This window comes from Propithecus coquereli, unplaced genomic scaffold (genome assembly GCF_000956105.1).
Source record: "Propithecus coquereli isolate 6110/MARCELLA unplaced genomic scaffold, Pcoq_1.0 Scaffold186, whole genome shotgun sequence".
Taxonomy (NCBI): domain Eukaryota; kingdom Metazoa; phylum Chordata; class Mammalia; order Primates; family Indriidae; genus Propithecus; species Propithecus coquereli.
In genome coordinates, this window is record NW_012143412.1 from 3,502,982 (window position 1) to 3,529,256 (window position 26,275).

General features: G+C 47.7%; 1 protein-coding gene across 1 annotated transcript in view; it reads right to left on the reverse strand.

The window, feature by feature from the left end:
• Nucleotides 1–812: 812 nt before the first annotated feature.
• Nucleotides 813–26,275, reverse strand: part of ATP6V0A4 (ATPase, H+ transporting, lysosomal V0 subunit a4) — a 40,234-nt gene continuing 14,771 nt past the window's right edge. The window contains exons 10-20 of the mRNA XM_012642763.1: nt 25,648–25,798; nt 24,348–24,487; nt 22,842–22,999; nt 19,053–19,146; nt 15,482–15,600; nt 13,359–13,575; nt 10,605–10,706; nt 6,413–6,541; nt 3,387–3,504; nt 2,667–2,838; nt 813–1,217 (exon numbers count right to left, since the gene is read on the reverse strand). Coding sequence (XP_012498217.1) covers nt 1,124–1,217; nt 2,667–2,838; nt 3,387–3,504; nt 6,413–6,541; nt 10,605–10,706; nt 13,359–13,575; nt 15,482–15,600; nt 19,053–19,146; nt 22,842–22,999; nt 24,348–24,487; nt 25,648–25,798 — 1,494 coding nt within the window. The 3' untranslated portion in view covers nt 813–1,123. The remainder of the gene's footprint in view (nt 1,218–2,666; nt 2,839–3,386; nt 3,505–6,412; nt 6,542–10,604; nt 10,707–13,358; nt 13,576–15,481; nt 15,601–19,052; nt 19,147–22,841; nt 23,000–24,347; nt 24,488–25,647; nt 25,799–26,275) is intronic.

Sequence of the window (26,275 nt, forward strand, 5' to 3'; positions counted from 1 at the left end):
GGCTATAAGGAGTTTCCAGTCCCGGTGCCCTAAGAAATGACTTTGGGGGCCAGGCACTGTGCTCACCTGTCATCATAGCTCTTTGGGAGGCCGAGGCAGGAGGATGGCTTAAGGCCAGGAGTTTGAGACCAGCTTGGGCAACATAGCAAGACCCTGTCCTTAAAAAACATTTAGAAATTTAGCCAGGGTTTGGTGGCACATGCCTGTGGTCCCAGTTACTCAGGAGGCTGAGGCAGGAGGGATCGCTTGAGCCCAGGAGTTTGAAGCTGCAGTGAGCTATGATCACGCCACTGCACTTCAGCCTGGGTGACAGAGTAAGATCCTGTCTCAAAAAAAAATCTCTTATCTGGTCCTTGCCATTTGAGGAAAAAAAAAGAAAAGAAAAGAAATGATTTTGGGGCCCATGGACCCAGAGAGTAATGGGCCAGACCCTGCCCAAGCCCACGCTGCTCTTTCTCCAGTTCTCCAACATACGGCGCATTGACAGTAAACAAAGCCCCAATGACGTCATGTCATCACACTGCATTTCACAGGATGTAGCAACGCAGAGAGCGGCCCTCCCTCCCAGCAGAGAACTGCACCTGTTCTTCCTCATCTGCAGTGAAAAGTTCATGAGAAAGTTCTTAAGCTTATAATGCTTAGCCCTTGCACAAGGGAAAAAGGCGTTTGAGGAAGAGGGAAATGAGGGAATTAGATAAACACGATCCTTCTCTGGGATTAGTCTGTGTAACGCTATTGTTCAGCTTTGGCCTGTAATTGTCAACGCCAAATATGATGGAATAATATTGAATAAAGACATCTTAAAGAAAAAGTGAATGACTCAGATGTTATTTTCTTGATTATGATGCTTAAAATATTGCGAAAAGACATCAGTTTAGCACTCCCCCTCATTTCTCAATCATTTTATTATTTGAGAACTAAGACCCCATGCGAAGTCAAAACGACTTGCCAACGCAGTTTCTCTGTGACGTGGTTACATCATGTGAAATCCCGAGGCTTAGACCCAAATAACACATAGCTTCATGCTTCGGATCGGCCAAGAACAATCATCCCATTGAATGCCTGGCACGGGCTGACATCAAAGGCAAGACTGAACTTCTCTTACTGGCACGGAGACCTCAGCCTACTCCTCGGCTGTGCCATCCAGGATGTCTTTGAAGGAGAATGGAGAAAACTTGTAACCAGCCCCGACATAGAACTTGTTCTGGAACTCCACCCTGTGGTTGGGGGCAGGGGAGGTAAGAAAAAGGAGGATTAAACACATAAGTTAGGGGCTGGCGGATTGAGGGAAGAAGCAGGACATTTGTAAAATCAAGCAGAGGATCAGAAAAGCCTGCCAAGGGAGGCGCTCTGGGCTGATGGCTGCCAGGAGCACCCTGAGGATTTTTTTTTTTTTGAGACAGTCTCACTATGTCGCCCCCGGAAGAGTGCAGTGGTGTCATCATAGCTCACTGTAGCCTCGAACTCCTGGACTCAAGCGATCCTCCTGCCTCAGCCTCCCAAGTAGCTGGGACTACAGCCAAGCACCACCACACCCAGCTAATTTTTCTGTGTTTAGTAGAGACTGGGTCTTGCTCTTGCTCAGGCTGGTGTTGAACTCCTGACCTCAAGCGATCCTCCTGCCTCAGCCTCCCAGAGTGCTAGGATTATAGGTGTGAGCCACCGTGCCTGGCCCTGAGGATTTTTAAAACCTACTCTCACCCCCTCTTGCCACTTCCCCTTCCCCCTACCTTCTCCCTTCCCCCAGGGCTCCTCTGCCCCCATCAGAGATGTCCCCACCGTGCGGCACTACCTGACGTGCTTTTCCAGTTCCATCCTGATTCTAGATCGTGGGGCAGAACAAACAGAACCTCGACCTATATTTTTGTAACTTACATAATTGATGTCATGTATGATCACTTATGTTTTATTAAGTGACAGAGTTCGGTTCGTGTCCTTAATGACACGGAGGGAAACGCTGTCACCGTGGAGGCAGGGAGGGGATGCTGTGACTCTCTACACTCAATACATGAAGTGCAAAAACGTCTCCCTATGAATAGTGGCCCCGGAGGGAGGCAGAAAAATGTCAGGGAAAGCTGAGGACAGTGTGGGTGGTGTAAGGGCATGCACAGCACCCTCGAAATTCTTGGCTGAAGTGTGACTTGGGAGAGGACCAGAAGCCTAAGCAAACATTTTCATATTTATCGACCTAGCGATGGCCAACAGTCTCTGGGCACATCCGTGGATGTCCAGGGCTTCCCATGAGCGCCTTCCTCCTTGTGGCCCCCTCCTGTTTCCGTGTTTGAGAATTTAGTAGCTTGTTGCACTCAGCCAACAGGAGCCAACAGGCTCAGTGTGCCCTCTAGGAGCCTATTTCAGATCTGTCACCTTATGAATACTTGGAGGTGTCACTTATGTTAAAGCCAATGGTAATAACAAATGAACACTTAACCGCTAAAAGGGAAGGAGTAGATAGAACTAACATTTAGTGTAGGACAGTAATTATATATGAATACAGACAGTACATCGCTGACTACTATAACCCACAGATGACTAAACTGAGGTTCCAAAGGGGTACGTAAGTTGTTCTGTCACACGCAGGTCAGGATTCGAACCCGGCCGGCTGGCCCTCCAGCCCATCCTCTCTACCTGCACCGCCCGAGCTTCCGCGGGCCACCCCTCCTTACCAGTGCAGTCGCAGGGCGTGCAGGAAGGCAGAGAGGCCCTCCATGATCAGAAGGATGGCTACCGTGAGGACAGCAAAGACGGCGAAAATTATGAAAACCCCAATGATGCCGCCCCAGCCTCGCAGGTGAAGGCCGATGTTCATGACCATGGTCCAGAGCACTTCAGACAGTTCTGCAAGAGGCAAGAGAACCATTCTCAACCCCAGGATTATCCATCCGGGCACAGCCAATGCCATCACAGGGGTCCTTGTGAGAGGAAGGCAGGACAGCCAGAGGCAGGGAAGAAGGCGATTTGCTGATGGGAGCGGAGATTGATCCAAGGAGGGGCCACAAGCCAAGGAACGAAGGCGGCCTCCAGAAGCTGCAAAGGCGAGGAAACGGATTCTCCCCAGAGCCTCCAGGACAAACAGCCCTGCCGACACCGTGATGTTAGGACTTCTGGCCTCAAGAACTATAAGATAGTAAATCTGTGTTTTGTTTTAAGCCATTAAGGTTTGTGGCAATCTGTCCCAGCAGCAACAGGAAAGAAACACAGAGAGTCGCCACTCCAGCAATAGGAAGCCAGACCTACTGAAACAAAGTCATCTCTCCCTAGGAAAGAAGAGTCGTTCTGGTGGCAAACCCACCACAAAGAGCCCAGAGAAGGCGCCTTTCCCTCTGAACACACGGCATGTGTCTCCCAGGGGAGAGCCGCCCGCCACCCGCGGGGCGCTCACTCACGTGCGTGGGCCAGGCTGAGGGCCCAGAGCCGCAGGTAGGAGGCGGTGTTTGAAATGCAGCCCAGGCAGTACTCGATGGTGTGGATGGCTTGATGGACAAAGACGTCTCCGAAGTTGAACTGCAACAGAGAATTTTTAAATTTATTTCATTACGTACTTTCTGCACAAAGGTATTACACATGATACGCAGATCAATAAGGCGTGGGCTTTGCTGTTAAGACACCCGCAGCGTAACGAGGGGAAAACAAACACTAACAGACTTGGAGAGAGAGCCACCAGCGCAAGCAGGATCTGCTACGTGTCAGCAGCGTCTCCCAGCAAGAGCTGAGAAAAGCTTAAAGAAGGAGACCGGTCGGCGAGGGCAGCCGCGGCGTGAGCGGTGCCGGGAAGGACGGGCAGGCGTCCGGCGTGGCGGGAGCAGATCGTTCCCGGTAAGGAAAAGGCAGGCGGCTGGGAATGTCATTAACTCGAGACTGGGAGGAAACAGCTTGGCTGGAACTGGCAGCTTGTTTAGGCAGGGAAGCGAAGACAGTGCTGCAGCTCTGAAGATTCTGGAAAGGCGACCTAAAGGGTGAGTTGAGAAAACAACTCCGAGGCAATGAGGAGCCGTAAGAGGAAACTGAGTGGAAAGTGACCAGGAAAGGAAGAAACGTGCAGGGGCACCATCATGGATTAGAGCAGGACAGCCTATGAGCAAAAAAATAAAAGCCCACGTGGCGACGAGCTCAGTGACGCGGAAGACCGCGTACACACTCTCCTGTCGCACTCCGGTGGAGTCGCGGACAACTGACGGGCGCTGTCCCCGCCCCTCGGGTGGCTCACGGCCCGGTCGGGAGAATATGCCAGCAGAGGCCGCACGCCACGCCAGGGACATGAGATCGCCGAGGTAGGCAGTGGTGCTGCGGGAGGGCAGGGAAGGCCCCTGAGCCTGTGCAGCCGGAAGGACGGCATGGAGGGGAGGCGAGCAGGCCACTGTGGCGGGTGACAGTGGGCCACACGCACAGACTCTCCCAGCACACACCAGCAGAAGGGGAACGGGGGCTTGGAAGAAAAGCCCGGTCCAGAAAGAGACGGGGACCTGAGCTGCGGGAGGACTGAGATCACAGGGGCAGCGCACGGCAAGGGCAGCTCCCGGCCTGGGCAGCATCTGCACCCAGAGATGTGAACGGAAGGAGCTGACAAGGAAGAGAAGCCCGAAGAAGCTGGAGGAGTCCCAGCTGCGGGCGAGATGTCCAGGATGGACAGACGTCCAGGCAGGAACGGAGGTCGGAGGTTATGGGGCAGGGACGGAAAGCGGTGGCTGTCCACTCAGCGAGGGGAACAGCTCTGAGGAACTGGAGGGACAGGGATGGCGGAGACGGAGCGTGAGGAAGAATTAAACCTTTGTCCTGCCTCCCGGGGGGTAGGCTCGAAACCCCTGGCATTTCCCAAGTGCCCCTGGGACCACACCTGACAGTTTGTGCTAACGAGGTGACTCCTGGCGGGCACCTGACAGTTTACGTGGGGGCTGTCACACCAGGGTGACCACCAGTGTGCTGCGGGGGCCGGGACTGATCTTGGGATGGGAGTGAGCCGCACCGACCAACCCCTCCTGCACAACAGAACTCCGGACGCTGAAGCCCGGCAGGCGTCCTGGGCAGGCAACACCCCGTGCGCATACTGCCACACATCCGTGCGAGGAGTCACGTGTCCCTGAGGACACAAGCTTCACGCTTAGAACTTTCCAGTCCTGATTCTGCCCCATCACCCCTACCTTTGGCTGGTTCTGATTTTAATCCTTTTGCTTCCAAAAAATCCCCCCAAACCACAAAGAACTGTAATTGTAAGTATAGCACTTTCCCAAGTTCCCAGTGTATGAATTATCGATGCAGAAAGAGGGCGAGGGGGTCTCCTGAATTTAGAGTCAGCTGGGCTGAAGCGAGGGTGATCCTGGGAGCCCCCAAATTCACGGCTGGAATCGAGTTGAGCAGACTTGGCGGTCTGGAGACCATGGCCTTACCCTCGAGTTTGGCTCACAGGAAAGCAGGAAAGGAACGTGCTGGGAGACCCGTGCCCGTCCCACCAGGGAAGAAGGCCTGGAATGGAGGCCAAGGTTGCCCAAACAGGGGCGGTCAGTTCGTGGAGGAGGTGGAAATTGCCCAGATATGTATTTAGAGCATGAGGAGAACAGAGGACAGAGGTTGCACTGGACAGGACTGGGACTTGATGCGTCAGAAGATATGTGGGTCAGGTTTTATTCTAGAATATTCCAGCAGGTCTGACAGACTTGGTGATATCAACAGCCACTACCATGGGTTACTCTCTGTACCTGGAATCTTGTTGGAAAAATTTCCCATGATCTAGATATTTTAGTAATTCTAATCAATCAAACGAACGCTTTTTTTAGTAAGCAATTAAAACCACGAATGGAGCCACCAACAGCATCCCTGGCCCTAGTGGGAACCCAGTCCCCACTCCCGAATGAGAACGGAGCTCCAGCTAAAACCTCAGCCCGGGACTCAGGATGGTGCCTGACCTCAGTCGTCACATCAAACAGCCATTTCACCTGGGAGAAGGCGGCACACCCTCCTGCGTGTGCGCAGCTGTCCTTGCACACACAGGGCAAGGAGGCCGAGGGAGCTCCCCGAGAGGCAGCGATCACGCTCACAAACTTGCAGAGATCATAACGAGCGCAGCACACTCCTGGGGGCGTGGCTCTGAGCCTCAGCAACACGTAGGACCTTCCGTGTCCCTAGACTCGAGGCCGATATTCACCCACGCTTACAGATATGGCAGTGCTTCGGCTAAAATAGTAAAATACTCCCAGATTGGTTGGTAAATAGCTGTTCTGATCCTCTTAGATGTTCCCCCTCCCCTGGGACCTTCCCAACCTCCCGTCACTCATCAGGACAGGGCTGCTGCCCAGGAGGGGCCTCCAGACCTGCCCAGCTCTACTGTCTGTGTCCGAGTGCCCTGCCCTAGCTCTGTGAAGACTAGAATCTGTGCACACTGGGGGGGGTCTTCCTTGGGTGGTCTAGTCACAGATACCTCTTCCTCATGGTCGTCCTGAGCCCCGTGGGCCCCTGCAGAAGTCCTCTGACCAGAAGTGCTGGCAGGGCTGGACCTGTCACATTCAATGTCCTCAGTGGCATCTTCTTGGATCACGGATGCCTGCAGCTGTTGGCAAGCAAAGAAATGAAGAGTGCGCTAAACTCAGAATTATAACAATTCTATATAAAATATTACCTACACACCAGACACTGTTCTAAACATGATACTATCTCATTTAGCCTTTGTAACAACCATTTTACGTAAGGACAATTATCGCCCCATTTTACCGAGAAGTAAGCTGCAGCCCAGAAAAGTTAAGCAATGTGCCCGAGGTCACACAGCAGGCAAGGCTGGCACACGGCAGAGCCACGATGTAAACCCAGGAGCCTGACTCGAGAGGGTGTGCTCCATGGCACTCCAGAACGTGTCGAACCACACACGGTCTCGACAGTAAAGCAACGCATGCACAAAAGTGCTTTTCTGTTGTTAAGAGAAATATACACTGTCATAGCTGTACCTTTGACATAGTGCCTTGTGACCTGAACAGCCAAATTTCTCTGGGCAAAATTAACTAAGAGAGATTAATGATTTTTCCAACACACATACACTATTTTAAATAAAAACGTCACTTTATAAAAATAGCTTACAAAAAAATTCAAGGAAAAAAAAATCTAAGCATAGTCACCATTCAACTTGGCCTCATTTTACCCCTACATTTGAGTGGAATATTTCTTTCAAGTTGCTAAGAAGCTTAATGTCCCATGTCCAAAGTTTTTCCTAGAATGATTTCATGGGTGGAGTACTGTAAATTAGGCAACAAAAATATCCTTACCTTTCTTTCTTTGGCAGGGCTGCACTTAACATTTGGAGGGCCCTGGGCAAGGATAAACATGGAAGTCCACATACCATATGTTGAAATATTTAAAAGTTATAAATCAAGCCAACACACTCCTAAATAAAGTGTTCTAGCCTTCTAGCTTGAAAAATAAATCGTCATAAGAACTTGGAAGGCCAGGTTCAAAGTCAGAGTCCTAAGCCAGGCCGTGGCAGCGACGGGGAGCTGGCTCTGGACCACGGCGCCCTCTTCTCACCTCTGGTTTCCTGCCTTACCACGAGGGCCTTGCACACACCTGACGCCCCTGCCCACAACGTCACACTCCCCACACACGCCTGAGCGTCTAGGGGTAGCCATGCCAGTGACACGGTCCGCCCTCAGGAGACCGAGGGAAAAGGCCTCGGCAGGACTAGCAGTGGGCTCAGGTCCATTTGGACAGGAATTCCAGGGTGCCAGGTGCCAAGAGGGGACTCTGGGTAAGCCTTTCACAGGGTTCCTTGCCCCACGGGGAGGGATGTGGCTCAAGTTAATGTTACATTTGTCTTCTCGAAAGCCTATTTTCTCCCTCCTTCAACTTAAAGAAGAAAATACCAAAGAAGAAATAGAACAAATAATATCCCCATTTCCAACTCTAAACTCTAGCCTTTTCTGCTCATTATCCTTGAACAGGTTTAAATGAACCATTTAAACAAAAATGAATAATTTTTTAGAAGTGTGACATTGGCCTTTGTGAATCCTAGTGACTATCTTCTTTCCAGTCAAAATATACTTGCAGTCCCCTTACTAAAATTAATGATGCTTAAGCTTGTTGCCATGTGAAAGAAAATGTGTAGCAATCATTGTAAATTAGCTACCGGCAACTTTCTAAAAACACCTGTGCTGGCAGTACTTTGGGAGGCCAAGGTGGGATGATCACTTGAGGCCAGGAGTTTGAGACCAGCCTGAGCAGCATAGTGAGACCCTGTCTCTACAAAAAATAGAAAAATTAGCTGGGTGTGGTGGTGCACACCTGCAGTCCCAGCTACTGGGGAGGCTGAGGGGGGAGGATCACTTGAGCCCAGGAGTTCAAGGCTGCAGTGAGCTATGATCAGGCCACTGCTCTCTAGCCCACATGACAGAGGGAGACCCTGTCTCTAAAATAAATAAAATAAAAACACATGCACTCAAAGATATATCCAAGGATGTTTAGCATATCAGTATTTGTAATTACTAATACTGGAACATTGGATGAGAGAAGTCAGATCTTCCAGAAGATGACATTCTGGATGATTCTATTTACACGAAGTTCAAGAACAGGTAAAACGAACCTACTGTGTTTGAAGTCAGGACAACAGTTGCAGTTGGGGTAACAGAGTGAGAGGGAAGAGGCACAGGGGACTGTGGGCTCTGATGATGATCTGTGTCTTGATGTGAGTGCTGGTGACATGAACATGCTCACACGTGATACCTCACTGATCGGTGCCCTCATCACTTCTGTATTTTTCTGTATTTATATTGTGCTTCAATAATGTTTACCATAAAAAACACCATACCGTTGTAAAGATTTTCAATGGAAACCCAAAGTTATTTCACTGTCACCTGATATGTGGGAGCATGGGGGATTGGGGGGTCCACGTGGCAAGTCAGAAGGAGAAATACAGTGTGGGGGCCCCCGTGGTCCAGGGAGCTGGCCACATGTCAGGTGGCCCCCTAGCGAAGGGTCCCAGTCTGCAGGGACCCCGAACCTAGGGTTATAGAAGAGGCTGAACAGACGGGACCTCTGGTCGTGTCCTCTGAGGTCCATCAGAACAAACTTGTTTACCTCTATTAGGTCCGTAGGGCTTCGTGGGGCAGGAGCCAAATCATGCCGTTGTAGAACCATCTCTTGATGGAGGCGGTAACGTTTTGAACATGAAAAAGAACCACCAGGACCCTAATTGGCAGTCTGAGGAACCAACTGACAGCCATGCACCCCAAGGGCCAAGGAGACAGGCCTGCAAGCAGTCTTCAGGAGCTCCTGTTACCAAGAGTCCTTTCAGAGGTGTCACCCACGACGGCAGCCTAAGAAAACCCTATTTCCTACTGTTCGAGCCATCCAGTGGGTAAAGGGAGAAATCTACCGCTTTGAGACCCACAACTGCTTGTATGATGCAAAGAGCAAGACAAGCTCTTACTTTAGAGTCCTAGGACTCTGGTGAGGTGGCAATAAACTGGCCCTGGGCTTATGGACAGGTTGAGTTTCCAAAAAAAGAAAAAAAAAACTGCATCTACTTCTCCAAACAGGTATTTACCACCTTCCTTTGAAACACCTGGTCACCTGTTTGGACAGGTGTCCACCCCAACCACCACGTCACCAATTAACCAAACAAAGAACAAGTAAGTATTCTCTGCTCTGTCTTCCTCTTCATGCACATCCCCCCTAAACTGTGTTTCACCCACGCTTTGCGACTCGTCAAGACTGGCAGGAAAGAAAGAGACAGTGGGAGAAGAGGCAGGTGACAGGGAAATGGGGTATCGCATAGGAACAAACCTCCCGGACTCGAGTCTCACCACGTCTAGGCCCCTGATTCTACTGCGCTCCAGGCCAATAACCAACAAAGATACTAGAAAAATAGGATTTAATCTGAACATATCTGCAACCGTTTAAAACACGCGTAGTCTCAGCACATTTCACTTAATGTTTCACACTAATGGAGGAAAGCAGAGGACGACCATCTCAAACTGCGTTCGTGCGTCATAGCTAGACTCTCATGTCCCCGGGGAGGTTAATCTTCCTAAATCCCATTTGATCTAGGCCGATATTAAACTCCTTCGCCCCTTGAGTAAATCTGAGGCTCGGGAGCAGTTTAGATAAAAGGGAGAATGGGCCGAAACTGGTATTTGGCAATCGCAGAAAAAAATCGCAAATAAATAAAAACTGACCTATTTGAATTTGTTTACTACTCTAATGCCCTGACACAATCTGTGACACAATATAGTCAAATCTCACAACTTTAGAATACTGATGAAAAATAATTTTTAATATTCATTTGAAAAGTAAAACTATAGTAAAATACTCTTATTTTCAATCAATACAACAACCACATTCAGAACCTTGTAAATCACTGACTCCCACTAGACTCAGCACACAGACACCCGAGCTAAGTTTGCAGGACGTGAGATTTGAACACGCTTGCCCGTAACAGAGCCTTACACGCTGCAAGTAAGAGGGCCCGGCAGAAAAGCCCAGCGCCACGGAAGGAAACACACTTGGGCAGGTCAGCTCCTCAGCGCCTCCCCACTGTCCTCTGGCCCTGGAAGCCCAGCACTCTCTTTAAAGCCCAGACGATCCACGTTCCTACCCAGAGTGGGAGAACTGAAACGAATGGCCCTTACCTGGGATTTCCGATGATTGGCTCTGAGAATAAATGGCTTAATCAGAAGCATCCATGGCACAGAAATCAAAGCCATAACAACAAAGAAACTTTGGACTTCTTGCTGCAAGACCAAAATGGTGATATCCCATCATTTTACCGTGACCACACAGAATTCTTTATTTGATAAAAACAATAAATACAGGTCACTGCAGTAGCATCTTATTTTGACACCTAAAGCGTTTCAGTGAATCCATTCCCCTTTACATCTGTGACATTCCTGTTGCCGACAGAGACGTGTCCGTCCAGTGGTGCCCAGTTTCCAACACAGGGTGGACACTGGAAACTCACTCTTTATCCCTTCCTCTCTAAGTAGCCCCTTGGTATATACTTGTGTCATATGCAAGCAGTCTTGTGAACAAGTGCTCGTGAGACACACGATAAAGGCAGCCCTTGTTCCCTTAGCTCTGTTCCATGGGGGCAGTTTCCCCTGGTTCTGGATGAAAACTGAGGCAGGTCCCATGGCTTTATGGGTCACGCTGTACCCAAAAGTCCTTGGGTCACTTTAAGTCACAAACATTGTTCAATTGGTAATTTCGTATTTCCAATACTACATAATTATCTGAACCATCTTGCTTTATCTCTCTTTAAAAAATCGCCTCCTGACTTTCATCCCTGCAACGTGGCTGAGTTACCTGCCAGGCTCTGGGGTACCCACTCGGAGCTCTATCCCGGCCTCTCTCACAGCTCCCCTTGGAATGAGACCCCTGCAGCTTCCGTGTCTCTGCTGGAACCAGGAGGAGTCCCCGGCTGTCACCTGCTCAGGATGGCCTTTACGTCCACACGCCCAGCCCCCTCTTTTACACACTCCCCAGTGACCAGTTTGGAGGAGTGAGTCATAGGTGCTATTGTCAAAAGAACCAGAAAGCCCCAGAAGGCTCGGTCAGAGCTATGGAAAAGCAGTGGGAATGGGGAGCTCGAAGGAAAAGGAAAAACGTTTCTTGAGCCTTCACGTTTCTCCAACTATTGTGAACGAGCTCTCAGGGAACTCCAGGAGACGATTTATTATACCAAGTGTAACAAGATTTACCCGGATAACAGTGGGAACATTTTATCTTCAATCTTCCATCCTTGCTCCACTTTTAAATGCCAAAAAAGGGAGGGGACCCTGTGAACCCGGACTGAACTGGCCCATGCCAGCCCCTGCACACGGTGCTGCTTCATTGCCATTTGCCCATTTGTATACAACATGCCCCTTGTATACAACAAGGCTTTTTCCCAACGATGCACAAAGCAGTCGGAGAGATATACACATATCTCCTCCTTTGATATTCAGAGACAGCCAGGGCAATGTTGGGAAGGGACTTTATTAACTCACATTGTCTCTTCCAGCTGCATGACCCCAAAATGAGGTTAAGGAAACTTCAAACTGTGTCAAGATAATTCCTCTTTATACGAGGGCACAGGGAAACCAGCCAACTCCAAATAATGCTTTCGAGTGGAAAAAAGTTGGAAAAGCCATTCACTGTGCAATGCTCAGTGTATATTTCAGACTCAGTGAGCACTTTAGTTGTTATGAAAGCAGTTAGCACATGAAATATTTGGTGACTCTGAGTCCTCTGCCTAAAAGAGAAGACTTATTTGGGAAATGCAAACAAACTTGCATTTAGACTCCAGCACTGAGTAAATGAACCTTCAAAATACACTCAGTTCGTGCCAGCATTCTGGGGGTGGTTTCTAGTTACCATCTATGTGCAACAGTAGGTGCCACAGTAGTAAGATGGGACACCATAAAAGAGGCTTTAGGAGGCTGTGTCTTCTCTGATTATCATCTGAAATCATTCCTTATGAAAACCCTGTAACAAGGCATTTTTTCTTATTATTATTGATGCTTATATAGGGGAGGAGGACACAAGTAGGAATCAAAGCTGTAAGAATGGGCATGGCCATAGAGAGACATGACTTTAACTAGGCCACTCAGTGTGCGCCATCACTGGCGGACAACCTTTGACCTCAAAGGTCACCCAGCATTGCGAAACCAGCCACAGAGCTCGGTCCAGGGGAACCAGCACCTACATAAATGTGCCCTCGTTAGTGAAAATCTACCCTCAAACAATATTATCAGATGAATCATTGGGAGATGCCAGGGGAAAAACTACTGTATTAGTGTTATTGAAGAATTACTCATTGAGCTATTTTCATATCTAGCTCTAATAGGACATTTATACTTTTTAAAAATAAAATATTAAGTTGATAAAGAGGCTGAAAAAAAATAGAAGTAGTCCACAAAATGAAATAAAGCATCTCCCCCTGGCCTTGGAAGCTCAGAGAAGAGCCTAAATTTTCGTAGTTTTCTAGGAACCTACTCCGCACATGAACAGAGGGACTCCTTGATTCTATTTCAGTTTACATTCTTGTGAAATTTTTGAATAAAAGATTATTAAACGTTAAGGTGCTATTTAGAGCAGTTTACAGTTTCAAGCCAATCAATTTGAATTTTGTTGTTTCTTCGTAGCCACCATGCAAGCTACTTTTCAACGTCTCAGTATCACCCTCTCATGTATCACCCCAACAGGAATGGCTGGAGCCACACCATGGCCCTCAGTGTTTGCACAGTCATTTAATAAGGACCTTTCGAAATTTAAAGACTGTAACACCCTTCACTGGGTGCTAAGATGGCTCAGCCTTGCAGATAACTACCCTCTGTAGTTCTCAAGAGTATAAGAGAAATTGGACATGATCAAGCGGATAAAAGAAGAACACAAAACAGAAATACCTGGTGTTCGTACAGGGGTGCATTGGACGGGTCGTCATAGTTGAACAGAAACATGTTGATGAAGTGGATGAGGATGCTGGGGGCATGCTGAGACCCATGGACATCAAAGCGGCACCATTTGAAAATGATCATGAAAACCAGGTATCCAAACAGACACAGGATAAAAATCATCTCAGGGATAAATTGCAGAATGATGTTGAGAGTTTTTCTGAAGTATCTGGGGGTGAAAAACAAACATACATACAAGATAGAACACTGAAGGAACATTAGCACTTCATTATTCTCTCAAAGCACAAAATGTTTATTTTTTTTAATAGCACTGCTGACAAATGGCGACGCCCCCCTGGCAAACAGCAACCATGTACGGATGGATAGAAAAGGAGGAAAAGGAAATATTGGAAAGTGCTTTTGCACAAAAGATTCAGAGGGAATCACGGTCTAGAAGGTAACATCTAAAGGGAAGGTCATGCCCACAGAGCAAGGTGGTGGTCTGACCACAGCATCACGTGCAGAGCCAGCTCACGTTAACACACGGAAAGGCAAAGGATACAGAATGGGGACTTGAAGCTTTTTTCCTAAGAATGCACTAAGATAGAGGTCAGCAAACGGCCCACAGACCAACCCAAACCCACTGCCATTTTTGTACAGCCGGGAAGTTAAGAATGGTTATATGTTTTTAAATGGTTAGGGAAAAAAAACAAAAAGAAGAATATTTTATGATACATGCAAATGATATAAAATTCAAATTTCAGTGTTCATAAACCAAGTTTTATTGGAACACAGCCATGTTGGTTCATTTACATGTTGTCTATGGCTGCTTTCATGCTATGACACCAGATTTGGGTACAGACAGTCCCCAACTTACCACGGTTCAACTTACAATTTTTTGACTTTATGGTGGTACCCATGCAACCGTTCTGTTTTTCACTTTCAGTGCAGTATTCAATAAATTACATGAGATATTTAATACTTTATTATACAATAGGCTTTGTATAGATGGTTTTGCCCAACTGTAGGCTAATGTAAGTGTCCTGGGCACGTTTAAGGTGGGCTAGGCTAAGCTACAATGTTTGGTAGGTTACATGTATTAAATGCATTTTCGACTTTTGGTGTTTTCCACTTACCATGGGTCTACCAGGGTATAACCCCATCATAAGTCAAGGAGCAGCTGTAATTGCAACAGAGACTGTATGGCCTGCAGAGCCTGAAATATTTACTATCCGGCCCTTCACACAACAAGTTGCCAACTCCTGCTCTAGGATACGGTCTCACAAGGCTAAAATGGGGCTTCCAAGTGAAAAACGTCAGAAAGGACCCTCATATCCCTTGTCAATTGCAAAAGCTATATGAGGGAAAGGGGGAATTTCATGATCAAACAGGATTGCTAAAGACGGTCGAGGCCTGCCGGACGCACAATGATGACACTGACAATCTAGTCCCAAAAGCACTTTCCAGGATTATCTTGCACTTAATTCTCACAGCACTTTCACACGGGCAGTAGTAACAACAGGGTGCTTGTGAGTTTGCTCATTAAATATTTCTGGTTTTCCACGTAGAATAGTACTTCTATGGCCTCTCAAGTCGAACATCACCATGTGACTGGCCCCCAAAATGAGGAAAAAAGTGGCATGTGTTACTCCTGGGCGGAAGCTTTAAGAATCAACGCAGAACTCACCACCCTCCCTCCAGGTGGTGGGTGCCCATCAGCCCAGGTCCTGGTGTAAGGGTGACAGGAGCAGAGCCCTGGTGGGCCCATGATGGACATGTGCCATGGTCTTAAGCTACTGAGATTTTGAGGCTGTTTGTTATTACAGAACAACCTAACCCATTCTGGCTACATATTCCCATTTTATTGAAAACAATAATCTCAGAGATGTTTAGCAACAAGCCTATGATCACATAGCCACTGTGAGTTGGAACCAGGACTGAGACTTCTGATTCCAAACCCAGCATCATTTCTGTGGCACCACAGCTTGTCCCGGCTCAAGCCAGGATACATAGGGAAGCGCTCCCCGTAGGAAGGGAACCTGCACAGAGGGATGCCGGTCCCAACTGGTGGCTCTGCCACTACTCACTAGGAGTGTGATCAGACGGAACAGGCACACAGGAGTCGGGAAACTTACATGTGATTGAACAGGCTGAGGATGACGCCGAAAACCATCTGGACAATCCCCAGGATAACCGACATCTTCATTTTATAGGAGTTCAAAAACGTGAGTTTGTTTGACGCCAAGTTCCAAATCTGAATGGGAAATGGGACAAGGTGTGCGTGAGACAGGGTCTTAGAAGTTCTACCGGAGTTGGGGGCTGCAGCGCGATTTCCCCTGAGCATGTAGCTCTGGGAACCACATTTCCAAATTTCAGTCCAGCTCAATGCATGCATTTTAGGCTCAGAAAAGGAAAAGGACGAAGCCCTCTATAAATGCAACTTTAATGACAAAAGTGTCAGAAACTTTTGTGCCTTTATCAAGTGGCTGGAAGAAAACTGGGGAGAAAAATCCTACATGAGCCTTCCCCTGTACTAAATGAAAAGCGAATCTGAAACACGAGGGATCTCAAACCTGCCTCAGTTCCCTGAATAATGGCCGGGAGATCGCCGGTCTGTGTGTGCAGCGCTTTCTAAAACACGCCTTTCACTCTGAATGTCTACAGCACTTCACGTCGCAGAGCATCTCCCCAAGCCCTGCTCAGGGAGCCGTTCCTGCAGCCCATGTTATTGAGCACAATGGGTAAGACATGGTCCTCGCCTTCTGCGCGGCGCCTGTTTTAAACAGCGCTGCCAGGCATGCAAAGTGGGGAACACACGTACCTGTCCTGCCCCAAATGAAACTGTCGCACGGAGCAGGCACACTGGGCCGTCTCTTGTTGGTTAATCACCCCAGTCACTGATGTTCCTCTTTCCGCCAGAAATCTCAGCATCCCCGGGGTCTCCACTCCCACCCTTGCTCCTACCCTGACCCCACCTGAACTTTAGACACATCCCAAGCTGCCTGCCAGACACATCTTCAGGGTTTGCTCTGCTGCACCTCAAAGGTAACAAAGCCGCAAAGTCCTCCTCAGCTTCCCTCCTAAATGACTTCCTCCCCCTAACTTCTCTGCTGCTGTTAAGGGGCCGCCATCCAATCATGCACAGCTATAATACATAGTCACCTTGTCCCCCCCAACACGTGCACACACACACACACACACACACACACACACACAGACACACTTGGCCAGGCACTACCTCTCACTGATTCTTCCTTGGCAATGTCTTGCACGGCTATCAGCTGGGCACTCACTAAGAAGGCTGCTGCTGAGAGGGTAAGAGAAGGGACTCCAGTAACGGGTGCCCAACACAGAGGCACCTCTTCCACCCTCACATCTGTCTTGGCATCTAAGCCGCACCGGGTCTGCCTCTGCCCTCTGCCCTTCCTGTGCCCGCCTGGTTGGCCAGTCCCTTAGGAGCACTCAACTAGCAAGGGCAGGGTTACCAGCACGCTTTAGACCCAGCCAAATCTGAACAACTAAAAACGTTAATAGTTAAGTACCAGGCACATATTCTAAGCTCTTTAGATGTATTTATCTCATTTAATTCTAACAAAAACTCTATGAGATATAATTATTCCCATTTTATAGACAAGGAGATTTACCATAATCTCAGGAAGATTAAGTTACTTACACACCTAAGGAGAAATAATATGATAGCAACTAACATTTATGGAGCATTTACCACATTTATGCCCCGGACTCTGTTCTGGAGGTTTTACACGTAACAGTAATTTTATCTGCTGAGCAACCCTAGGAGTTAGGGCTGTTATTATGTCCAGGTCACAGGTGAGGAAACACACAGAAATGTTAACTTGCTCAAAATCACAGGACAGGTAAATAGAAAAGCCAAGATTTAAACATAGGCAGTCTGCTTTCAGAGCAGGGGCTCTTAACAATTTGGTTATGTTCATTTACTACAAAATATTTAGAAACACCTTAAGGCCAGCTATGATGAAGGCCAAATATTTTGTGCTTTGGTTCCCAAATACATGTTGAACATAGTCAATAAATGCACTGTAGAAATTTACATTTTGCAAAAATTAAACCCTTATTAATAGATAGGACACAAGTACTAACGCGGGCACAGAAAAGTTCCGTTACAGTGGCTGTCTCTGAGGAATAGGACTGCAGGACAGGAACGGGAGGAAAGGCAACTCCTGCTTTTCTTTTTTGATATAATATTTGTATAGATTTTTAAAATCATATATATGTTATCGGGATAAAAAGGCCAGAAATTTTCAAAATTCTAAGTGTTATTAGGAAAAACGTTTATCACATTCAACATCCCACCTTCTCTTTTACTCTGACATTTTTTCTTTTTTTTTTTTTTCCTAATTTGTGGGCAGGTGACAAAATTGCACACAGAGCAGAAACTCTGGACCACTCAGTTCTGAAATGTGCAACACTATAGCCCAGCTCTGTCTGAGGCACAGAATCGGGCAGGCGGGATTTGCTGATGCGTTAGACGTGGGCTAGGAAGGGAAGAGGGAAGATCGTTGCAACAGTGAGATTCTAAGCAAAGGAAGATCAACCAGACCCCAGAATCACCCCCTCTATGCCTCTCTGTAGCCTGCTTACTACTCATAAAATTTCATTTGGCCAAGGATAAAGCCTTCCAGTCTACAAAAATAATAACTCACATTTGTTTTTTTAGCATTTTGCAGCTTCCAAACCTGCTTTCAAGGACTTTACCAGTGTTGATAAAACTTAGAATGCAAGTGCTCCTGGGTGGCAAATATAAACAAATCCTGGGCAAAGCTTCTGTTTTTATGAGGGCAAGGAGGTAGGAAGACAATAATAAAAGGACCCAAGAAAACTGAAGAGGAGGTGACCCTCAACATGGGCGAGACTAGAGAGCCAATTATTGGACCCTTTACTCTCAACTGTCTGCAGCTAAAACTGAGGCCTCAGGTTCTCTGCCACAAAGCGAGAGCTTAGAGGAAATATTAAATATTTATGGTCAGCATTTGCCAAGTTTAGGTTTAGACGACTCATACTCATTTGGAGCACAAGGCTGCCACCTGGTGGCAGTATGCACCGGGCCATTATAGGTGCACAGCTTCATAGGAACGGGCATGTGTAGCTCCTCAAAACCCCTTTGTACCTAAAGGCTACGAGGAAGCACCTTTGTTTTGCTTGAATTTTGATCAAAGCTAGTTGACTGAGATAGATAAAATAAGCAAATACATGAAAGGAAGCACATACCTCTTTTAAAACATGAGTCAATTCTATGCAGTAAAATAAAGCAAAAATAAAAGCAAACACATACTTTTTTTTTTTAGGAAAAAGGGAGATGTTACCCATTGCAAGAAAATGCCAAAGTAGGGAACTTGATTAGGATGCTAAAAAGCTTATCTAGTGTGCAGACTTTCCAGGCATTCAAGGCCCTTTTAAAGAAGCAATCATTAACCACCAGGGGTATAACTGATGGAGAAAGAGGCAGATGTTTGGGGAACTGTACAGAAAATGACTCCGGAGCTGGGGAGAGGATGCGGGTAGAAGATTTACTTGAACCTGGCCCTGTGTGTCACAAAACCCCCAGTACAAGTTATTCTACTTCAGCATGTTTGTTGATTTGACAGGTCTTGGCATTTTTTCTACCCAGAGATCTCCTCAATAAGACATTTTACATAATAAATATTTAACTTAAGAACACATTGTTACCGGATCAATCCCAAATGGGTATGGATTTCCAGAATACACTCCTGGCATGGCTGGGTCCAGCTGTAGAAGTGAATTCGTCTCCATTACGTGAGCACTTCCGAAGGAGAAGGCGGGGCGGGGGGAGAAACAATGATCAACCAAAGGCAGGAGAAATACGACAGTGTCATCAGTCATAAACTTGCCAATCAAAGCCCAGCTGTCGGTGCAACTCATCAGTTTGGTTTATTCAACTGCTCCGTGAATGGATGTTGAATATCTACTATGTGGCAAGTATTGTCGTAGGTGCTGAAGCCACAGAAATTGCCATCTGACCCCCCAGAAGTTCACAGTCCGAGTTTCCAAAGAGCTCTCAGCCTGATGGGGTACAGTAATGAGGAGGAGTTGTAGCACGTGGGGAAAGAGGTCAGAGGAGAGAGGATGGAGCACATAGGAAAGAAAGAAAACCCAGCCCAGGGCCAAGCCGGGGAAGTCTCCCCAGGGAACACCAGGCTGACCCTGAAGGATGAACTGGCTTTTTACATACAGACTTCGATCTCTGTGAAACATACCCTAAAAGATTGTAGTCCATTGAATGCCTTTAAATCTGTGTCCCATTTTCACCCAGAAGCACGAATGTCAATGGAAAGAAATTTCTTACTCTCTGTCTTTGCAAGCCTCAAGAGGATAAAAACACTAGGAGTTAATTTTTCTTAAGAGCATGCATCTGTAGAAGGACCCAAGGAATGAGTATTTGAAACGATGAAGAACAGAGAGCTGACAGTCTTGACAGGCTGCCCAGAAGTACACGCCCTCTCTTCTGCAACAAGGGGCTGGGGGTCTGTGGTAGCAGCCGAGGGGGTCGGGAAGCCCAGGCCCGGGCCCTCAAGACACAGTGGGAACAGCTGCCCTGATTCTCTCCTTCAGACGTAGACCCCGTCCAATGGTGTCCCCAGCGCAAACAGCCGGGTTCCATGAGCAGAGACGTGTTTGTGTGTTCACAAAGAGAAAAGTCACCCTCGACAGGAGGGAACCGGCCTGGCACCCAGCTGAGCCGTGGGTTCTCCGGCTGAATGTAAACAATTTCACAGAATACCAACAGGGTCACCTTGCGACAGTGACGGAGCGAGAAAAAACTAGACATTGCAGTCATGCCCTGACATAACAGGCAAAAAGAAAGACATAGTCCAAACCGCGAAAGTGACCAAACATCATCCCATCCTAACACAGGCCAAATCCTCAAAGTCTTTCTTAATACTCTCTCACTGAAACATAGTTTTCCCTGCTCATCTCCCTCATGGAGTCAAAAACCCAACTTGGGTGACTACAGGCAAGTTTCCAGTGGTCTTGGGCTGTCATTTGTCAGGGAAGCAGGCCCGAGACTCAGGTCGTGGCTAGTGACAAAAACCAGCTTGCTGTGTACTTCAGCTCTGACGGTGACGTAATTTCCTCCTGCCTCACTGATAACGAGGTTCTGCTTTTTACTAGTGACACCAGGGATGTGGCTGAGTGTCTCTCAGGGGCGGGCTCCAGCGTCACTGAAGAGGCTTGACTTGTACGTGCGTAAGGGGACAACGTTCCTACCCCTGCCTGCTGAGTGGCAACAAGCCAGTCCACGTGGGCTGTTCACAACCGCACTCCAGGGGACGTGAAATTTCATGTTGGCAGTTTGGTGAAATTATGAAGAGTTAACGTTTCCAAGATCATCTCTATGTTTATGAGTTTAATCTAAAAAGCAAAACTAAGTAATGTGTTTTTAAATTTATGAAAGTTTTGTTCTTCTAGGCATCTCTTTAGGATACTAATTGCAAAGCAAAAAAGAAAGAAAGAAAGAAAAAGAACCATGGATATAGCCATCTGCATGTAATTCTGGAAACATTTCATCTTTTATTTTCTGTATGTATTTATTGTAACATTCTCGACCTCTGCTACAGGGAACTCGGGCCGAGCAGAGAAACAAAGAGGGAAGGCATTGGGACGCCCGTGACCCACAGTGAAGATGGTGCGGTCCCTCAGCCCTTACCTGCACCAGCACCCAGCTCTTAAAATGCCCTTAGGAAAGCTCCCAGTTAAAGGAACCTTGGATTGTATCTTTTCTAACTGAAAAATCCTTGGATGAGATTGTTTATTCTCTCTCACATTCACGTTTGCCACAGATTTTGATGAGCAAGTAAATCCCTGGATTTCCTTCAATGGAAATTCTAGAATCCCACCACACTTAGGAGAGGAAAGATGGGAAGGTCGATTGTAAATACGTTCATGTATCTCGGCCTTCACTGTCTTTCCGTCTTCCCTTCTCGAACACAGCCTCCGAACGTATTTCAGCTGGAAGTTCCAGAATGAGGCAGGGAAACTACGCTGACCCAGAGAAGCTGGGCAGAAAGGTGTCTGGAAGTGTCACCTATGATTTGTAGGTTTTACAAATTAGCCCTGAAACCACTGCAGGTATCTCAGGTTATGTGATGCACGCAGCCTAAATCCCCCCCAACTCACAAGATCATCAGAATTTCTATTTGTTCCCCTCGCAGTTTCCTATCCTCCAGGGCCCTCTGTTCTCCCACCTGCCTCTCAAGTTCTAATATCTTTCTCCTTCCCCATAAAAGTCTCCATTCCTGAAAGGTTGTGTTTCCATTCTGATGACCGTCTGATGAACTGCATAAAGTAAGTGTGGGGTGCATACGGGAGATGTGCACTGCGGGGATTCAGGGGGCTTCCAGGTCTCTCTGCAGCCCCCACATGTCCTTCCAGCTGCCCCAGCACCCCCCGCAACATGTGCACATGCTCCATTGCCTGCAGGGAAAATGCAGGGAGCGGACATTGCAAAACTAACACTCTCTCCTCCTCTGCTTTTTAAAAAATTTGTTTTTGGAGACAAGACCTTGTTTTGTTGCCCAGGCATGAGGGCAGTGGCAGGACCACAGCTCACTACAACCTCAAACTCCTGGGCTCAAGCAATCCTCCTGCCTCAGCCTCCCACGTAACTGGGACTACAGGCCACACCTGGCTAATTTTTCTATTTTTTGTAGAGACAGGGTCTCCCTATGTCGCTCAGGCTGGTCTCAAACTCCTGACCTCAAGCGATCCTCCTGCCTCAGCCTCCCAAAGTGCTAGGATTATAGGCATGAGCCACCGCACCCAGCCACTGCCTTTAACATTGAAATCGGGTTCCCTGAGCAGCCAAAGAAAATGCCCTCTGGAGTGTCTGAGGCCTTGGATACTGGAAACCAAGGCTCTGCATGGTCCAACATCTGCATCTGCCTTTCTTAAAGCAAAGCTTTCTGTCCTAAATGCTTGGCTGTATGTCACCCTTCCTTCAGGTCCCTGCCAGAGCGAAGTCTATTTCAAAGCCACCTTCTTCTCCAGGAAGCCCTGCTTCTATGGCTCCCCCGTGATGCCCAGTTTATACCTGCTCTACCACTTGTATTCCCAATAGTGTCTGGTGCATGATATGTACTCCACAATATATATTTAATTGAGCTGATTTTTTAAGAGGTGGGGTCTTGCTATGTTGCTCAGGCTGGACTTGAACTCCTGGGCTCAAGGGATACTCCTCCCTTGGCCTCCCAAGTAGCTGGGACTATAGGTGTGAGCCACCATGCTAATTGAGCCAACTGAGCTGAAATCTTAGAAACTATTTCTATGCATTACAGTTACCAGCACAGGGACTGAAAGAAGTGGCACAAGGTCCTGCATTCAGTAGATAAAACTGAATGGTTGAATTTGCAGGTGCACTTCTGAGCAGAGCCACCATGAAAACAATCGCTGAGGCCACCTGGATGGCCCAAAGTGAGCCACCTTTGTCTGTAAACTTACTTCCACGTGCCATTTCTGAACATAGGCTGGACACTCCAAGAAGAGCCAAAGATGTTCAAAGACTTGGAGAAGCAGTCGTTGTAGATCAAGCCCGTGTAGATGGAGAAGATGCCCATAAGCAGGATGAGATAGCGCCCGTGGAAGAAGGTGTTCCAAATCTGGCCTCGGGGAGACAGAGAGGACGATTGTCAGTGGGCCACGTGCCCAAGGCAGATGTCAATAATCCAAACAGGAAGAGCACACACACACGGACTGTTTTTTTTTTAACTTACATTGGTGAAGCAGACAAGGCCCAGACTGGCATTTGTCATTGTGGAAACAAAGACATTTAAGCCTCCTGTTCCTTCACTCAGCCTGGGTTAGGAAATGAACTGAAGCACGAGCTGAGGCCCCACCTGCTAAAGAAGGGACTTGAAAGCAGGTGGCTGCTGTCCCAGGTGCTCCCAGGAGACAAGCTCTGAGCCGGCCTCGCATGGCTGCTGCATTTATGGTGAGTCAAATCTACGCTCATTTGGGGTCTTGTCGTTATCAAGTTGAGTGTCTGACGACGTCTGCTGAGAAGAGTAAAGTGCTTTCTCGCCCTCTCCTAACACGGGATGCTGCGTACCACGATCCCAACACCTGCGCAGGTGTCACTGAGACTTTAAACGCCTGCCACAGAGACTAGGCCTGCTAAGCTGCTCATGGAAAACTACGTCGGCACAGGTTGATTTTGCCCCATAACTTTGACATCATTGAACTAACTCTAATTCACCCTGTAATAAAAGATGACTGATATGCTTAAAATCAGAACATGTTTCCGCTTTATAAAATGTATTACCATGAACACAAAGTGATTAACTTTGATCAACTGATAACCTTTGAACCAGTGCAGACTCTTGTGTTGTTTCAACCTTCACGACACTCTGTGAAGGGACCTTGTGGAAGGCGGAGAAACTTCCAGTATAAGAGGGAGGGTTTCTCAGTGTTTCATGGAAACACTGGTCCCAGGCTTTTCTGCCATCAATAAATATTCAAGCTATTTTAAGGAAAAAAAAAAGGGGGGGGGGGCTACAAATAATATGTTATTTGATGCCAATTTTTGGAAGTTACATATTTGCATATAAGCACAAAAAGCTTGAAAAGATGTCCAAAAACATTAATTGTGACTTTTCTCTAGGTGGTTAAATTGTTGTATTTTCCTAATTTTTACATGACGTATTTACATGATGTATTGCTTTTATAATCAAAGGGAATTTTAAAAAAATCAGTGTTAGGAAAGAAAAAATCAATGTCTTATCAATGCATGGACAAAACCCAAAAGTGCTAAAAGGAATTGCACCAAACCATCCTAAGGCATTACGTTTGGCCAGGAGTTTTGTTAAATTTGGGTTCTTTTTTTTACTGTCCTTTTTTTCCTTATTTTTCATAAAAACGTATTGTTTCTATGGTGAAAACCACATAACCACATACCGACTTTAACACTCTACGTCAAGGACATGAGCAGAGACAGTGGATGACACCCACCTCGTTGTCCGACTTCTGGGCGAGCAGCCGTCTCTCGTTGAGAACCATCCACAGGGCCGCCAGCAGCATCACCGTGCCGTGCCCGCAGTCTCCGAACATCACCGCGAACAGGAAGGGGAAGGTGATGATGGTGTAGGGGGCTGTGGAGGTGACACCCACGACAGCCTGAGGCCCACCGCAGATCTGCACACCTGTTTCCTGGACACACGCTCAGCTCCCCCCCACGCAAGCCATGGCGAGTGGGCATTCTCATTCCCCACTTCACGGATGTGCCGAGTTTTAGAGAGGTTAAGTGACTTGTCCCAAATCACAACGTCTGATGGGATTTACAAGTGGTTTTCTATCTCTAAGTGTTTTCTATACTCTTTCCACAACCATCTTTTGCCTGTTTCCCCACCACTGACAGCAACACACGGCACCAGCAGTTTACTCCCAGGGACCCTCAACCCACGAGGCCCCTGCATTACGGGTTGCAAGTTAGACGGGACTCAGGCTGGAGAAGAATAGCACATGCGCTGCTCGGCTAACGAGCATGGGTCTCCCCCTTTATTTCATTAACTGGGTACCAAGATCCAGTCTTCTGACTCCCACGTAGAAACCACAGGACTGTGAAGATGCTAAGTGATGACTCTCATTGAATGGGTGAAGCAAACAAGAACTGACTTCAGCCTCACGCCTGCAATGCCAGCACTTTGGGAGGCCTAGGTGGGAGGGTCACTTAAGGCTAGGGGTCCAAGACCAGCCTGGGCAACATGGTAAGACGCTGTGTCTTTTTAGTAGGGGAAAAAAGAAAAAAAAAAGATCTGACTTCAGGCCAGGCATGGTGACTCACACCTGTAATCCTAGCACTGTGGGAGGCCAAGGCAGGAGCATCACTTGAGCTCAGGAGCTTGAAACCAGTCTGAGCAAGAGCGAGACCCCGTCTCTACTGAAAATAGAAAAATGAGCTGGGCATGGTGCGCACCTGTAATCCCAACTACTTGGGAGGCTGAGGCAGGAGAATCGCTTGAGCCCAGGAGCTTGAGGTTGCTGTGAGCTAGGCTGATGCCATCAAAAAAAAAAAAAGAACTGACTTCAGTTGCCCCACAAGGTTGCAGTTTAAGGGAGACCAGGTGAAGATAAAGAACAAGTCTTTCACTAATTGGCATTTATAGAAGACAACACAGGATATCAGGAAACCAAGTAAGATTGCAGGAATGTCACAGTTTTAACAAATGCACCTCCTAGGTCACCTCAGGGGAACATCTTACCCAATTTTCGCTTTCAAGCTGCCCAGCTGTGTGGTGCGTCGGATCTTTACCTGGGTTCATCTCCCGGTAGCTGCCTACACCGTAGGCATCGACGATATTCTGGAAGCCAGCTGTGAATTTATTGGTCCTGTTAAATGTGGGAGGGGCTGTCTTAGATTGCACTGTGGTCATGATGGGGGCCATGGAAGAGCCACTTAGTTCCTGCAAAAGAACATGTGACAAAAACGTAAGGAAGAGAGCCCAAGGCAGGGCCATGGCACAGGGAGCGCAGGCCCAGCTTCTGCCATCACTTACTGAATGAATTCGGGACACTCTCCTGACCTCCCTGGGACTCATGAGCTCCTGTGTAAAGAGTTAATTCCTTCCCAGTGCTTGTCTAATCCATCCTACTGGGGAGCTGTCAAGAGAACAGAGTTGCTCCTTCTAAACCCCTCTTCTTCCTGTCCCCACCGCTACCACCCTCTCGGGTCTCAGCCTCACTCCTCCACCGGCCTTTGGAGGACCCCTGTCCTCCTCCCTTCGCCTGCTCACTGACCACTCTTGCACCGTTCGGCTCGTGCATCAGTTCCCCCAGGACATGCCCTGCCCTGCCCAGTCTGGGGAAATGCTCTTCTTAAAGTGCTCCATTTAGGTAGCTTTTGAACCATGATATGGAGACATGGGAGTATAGGGGGATAA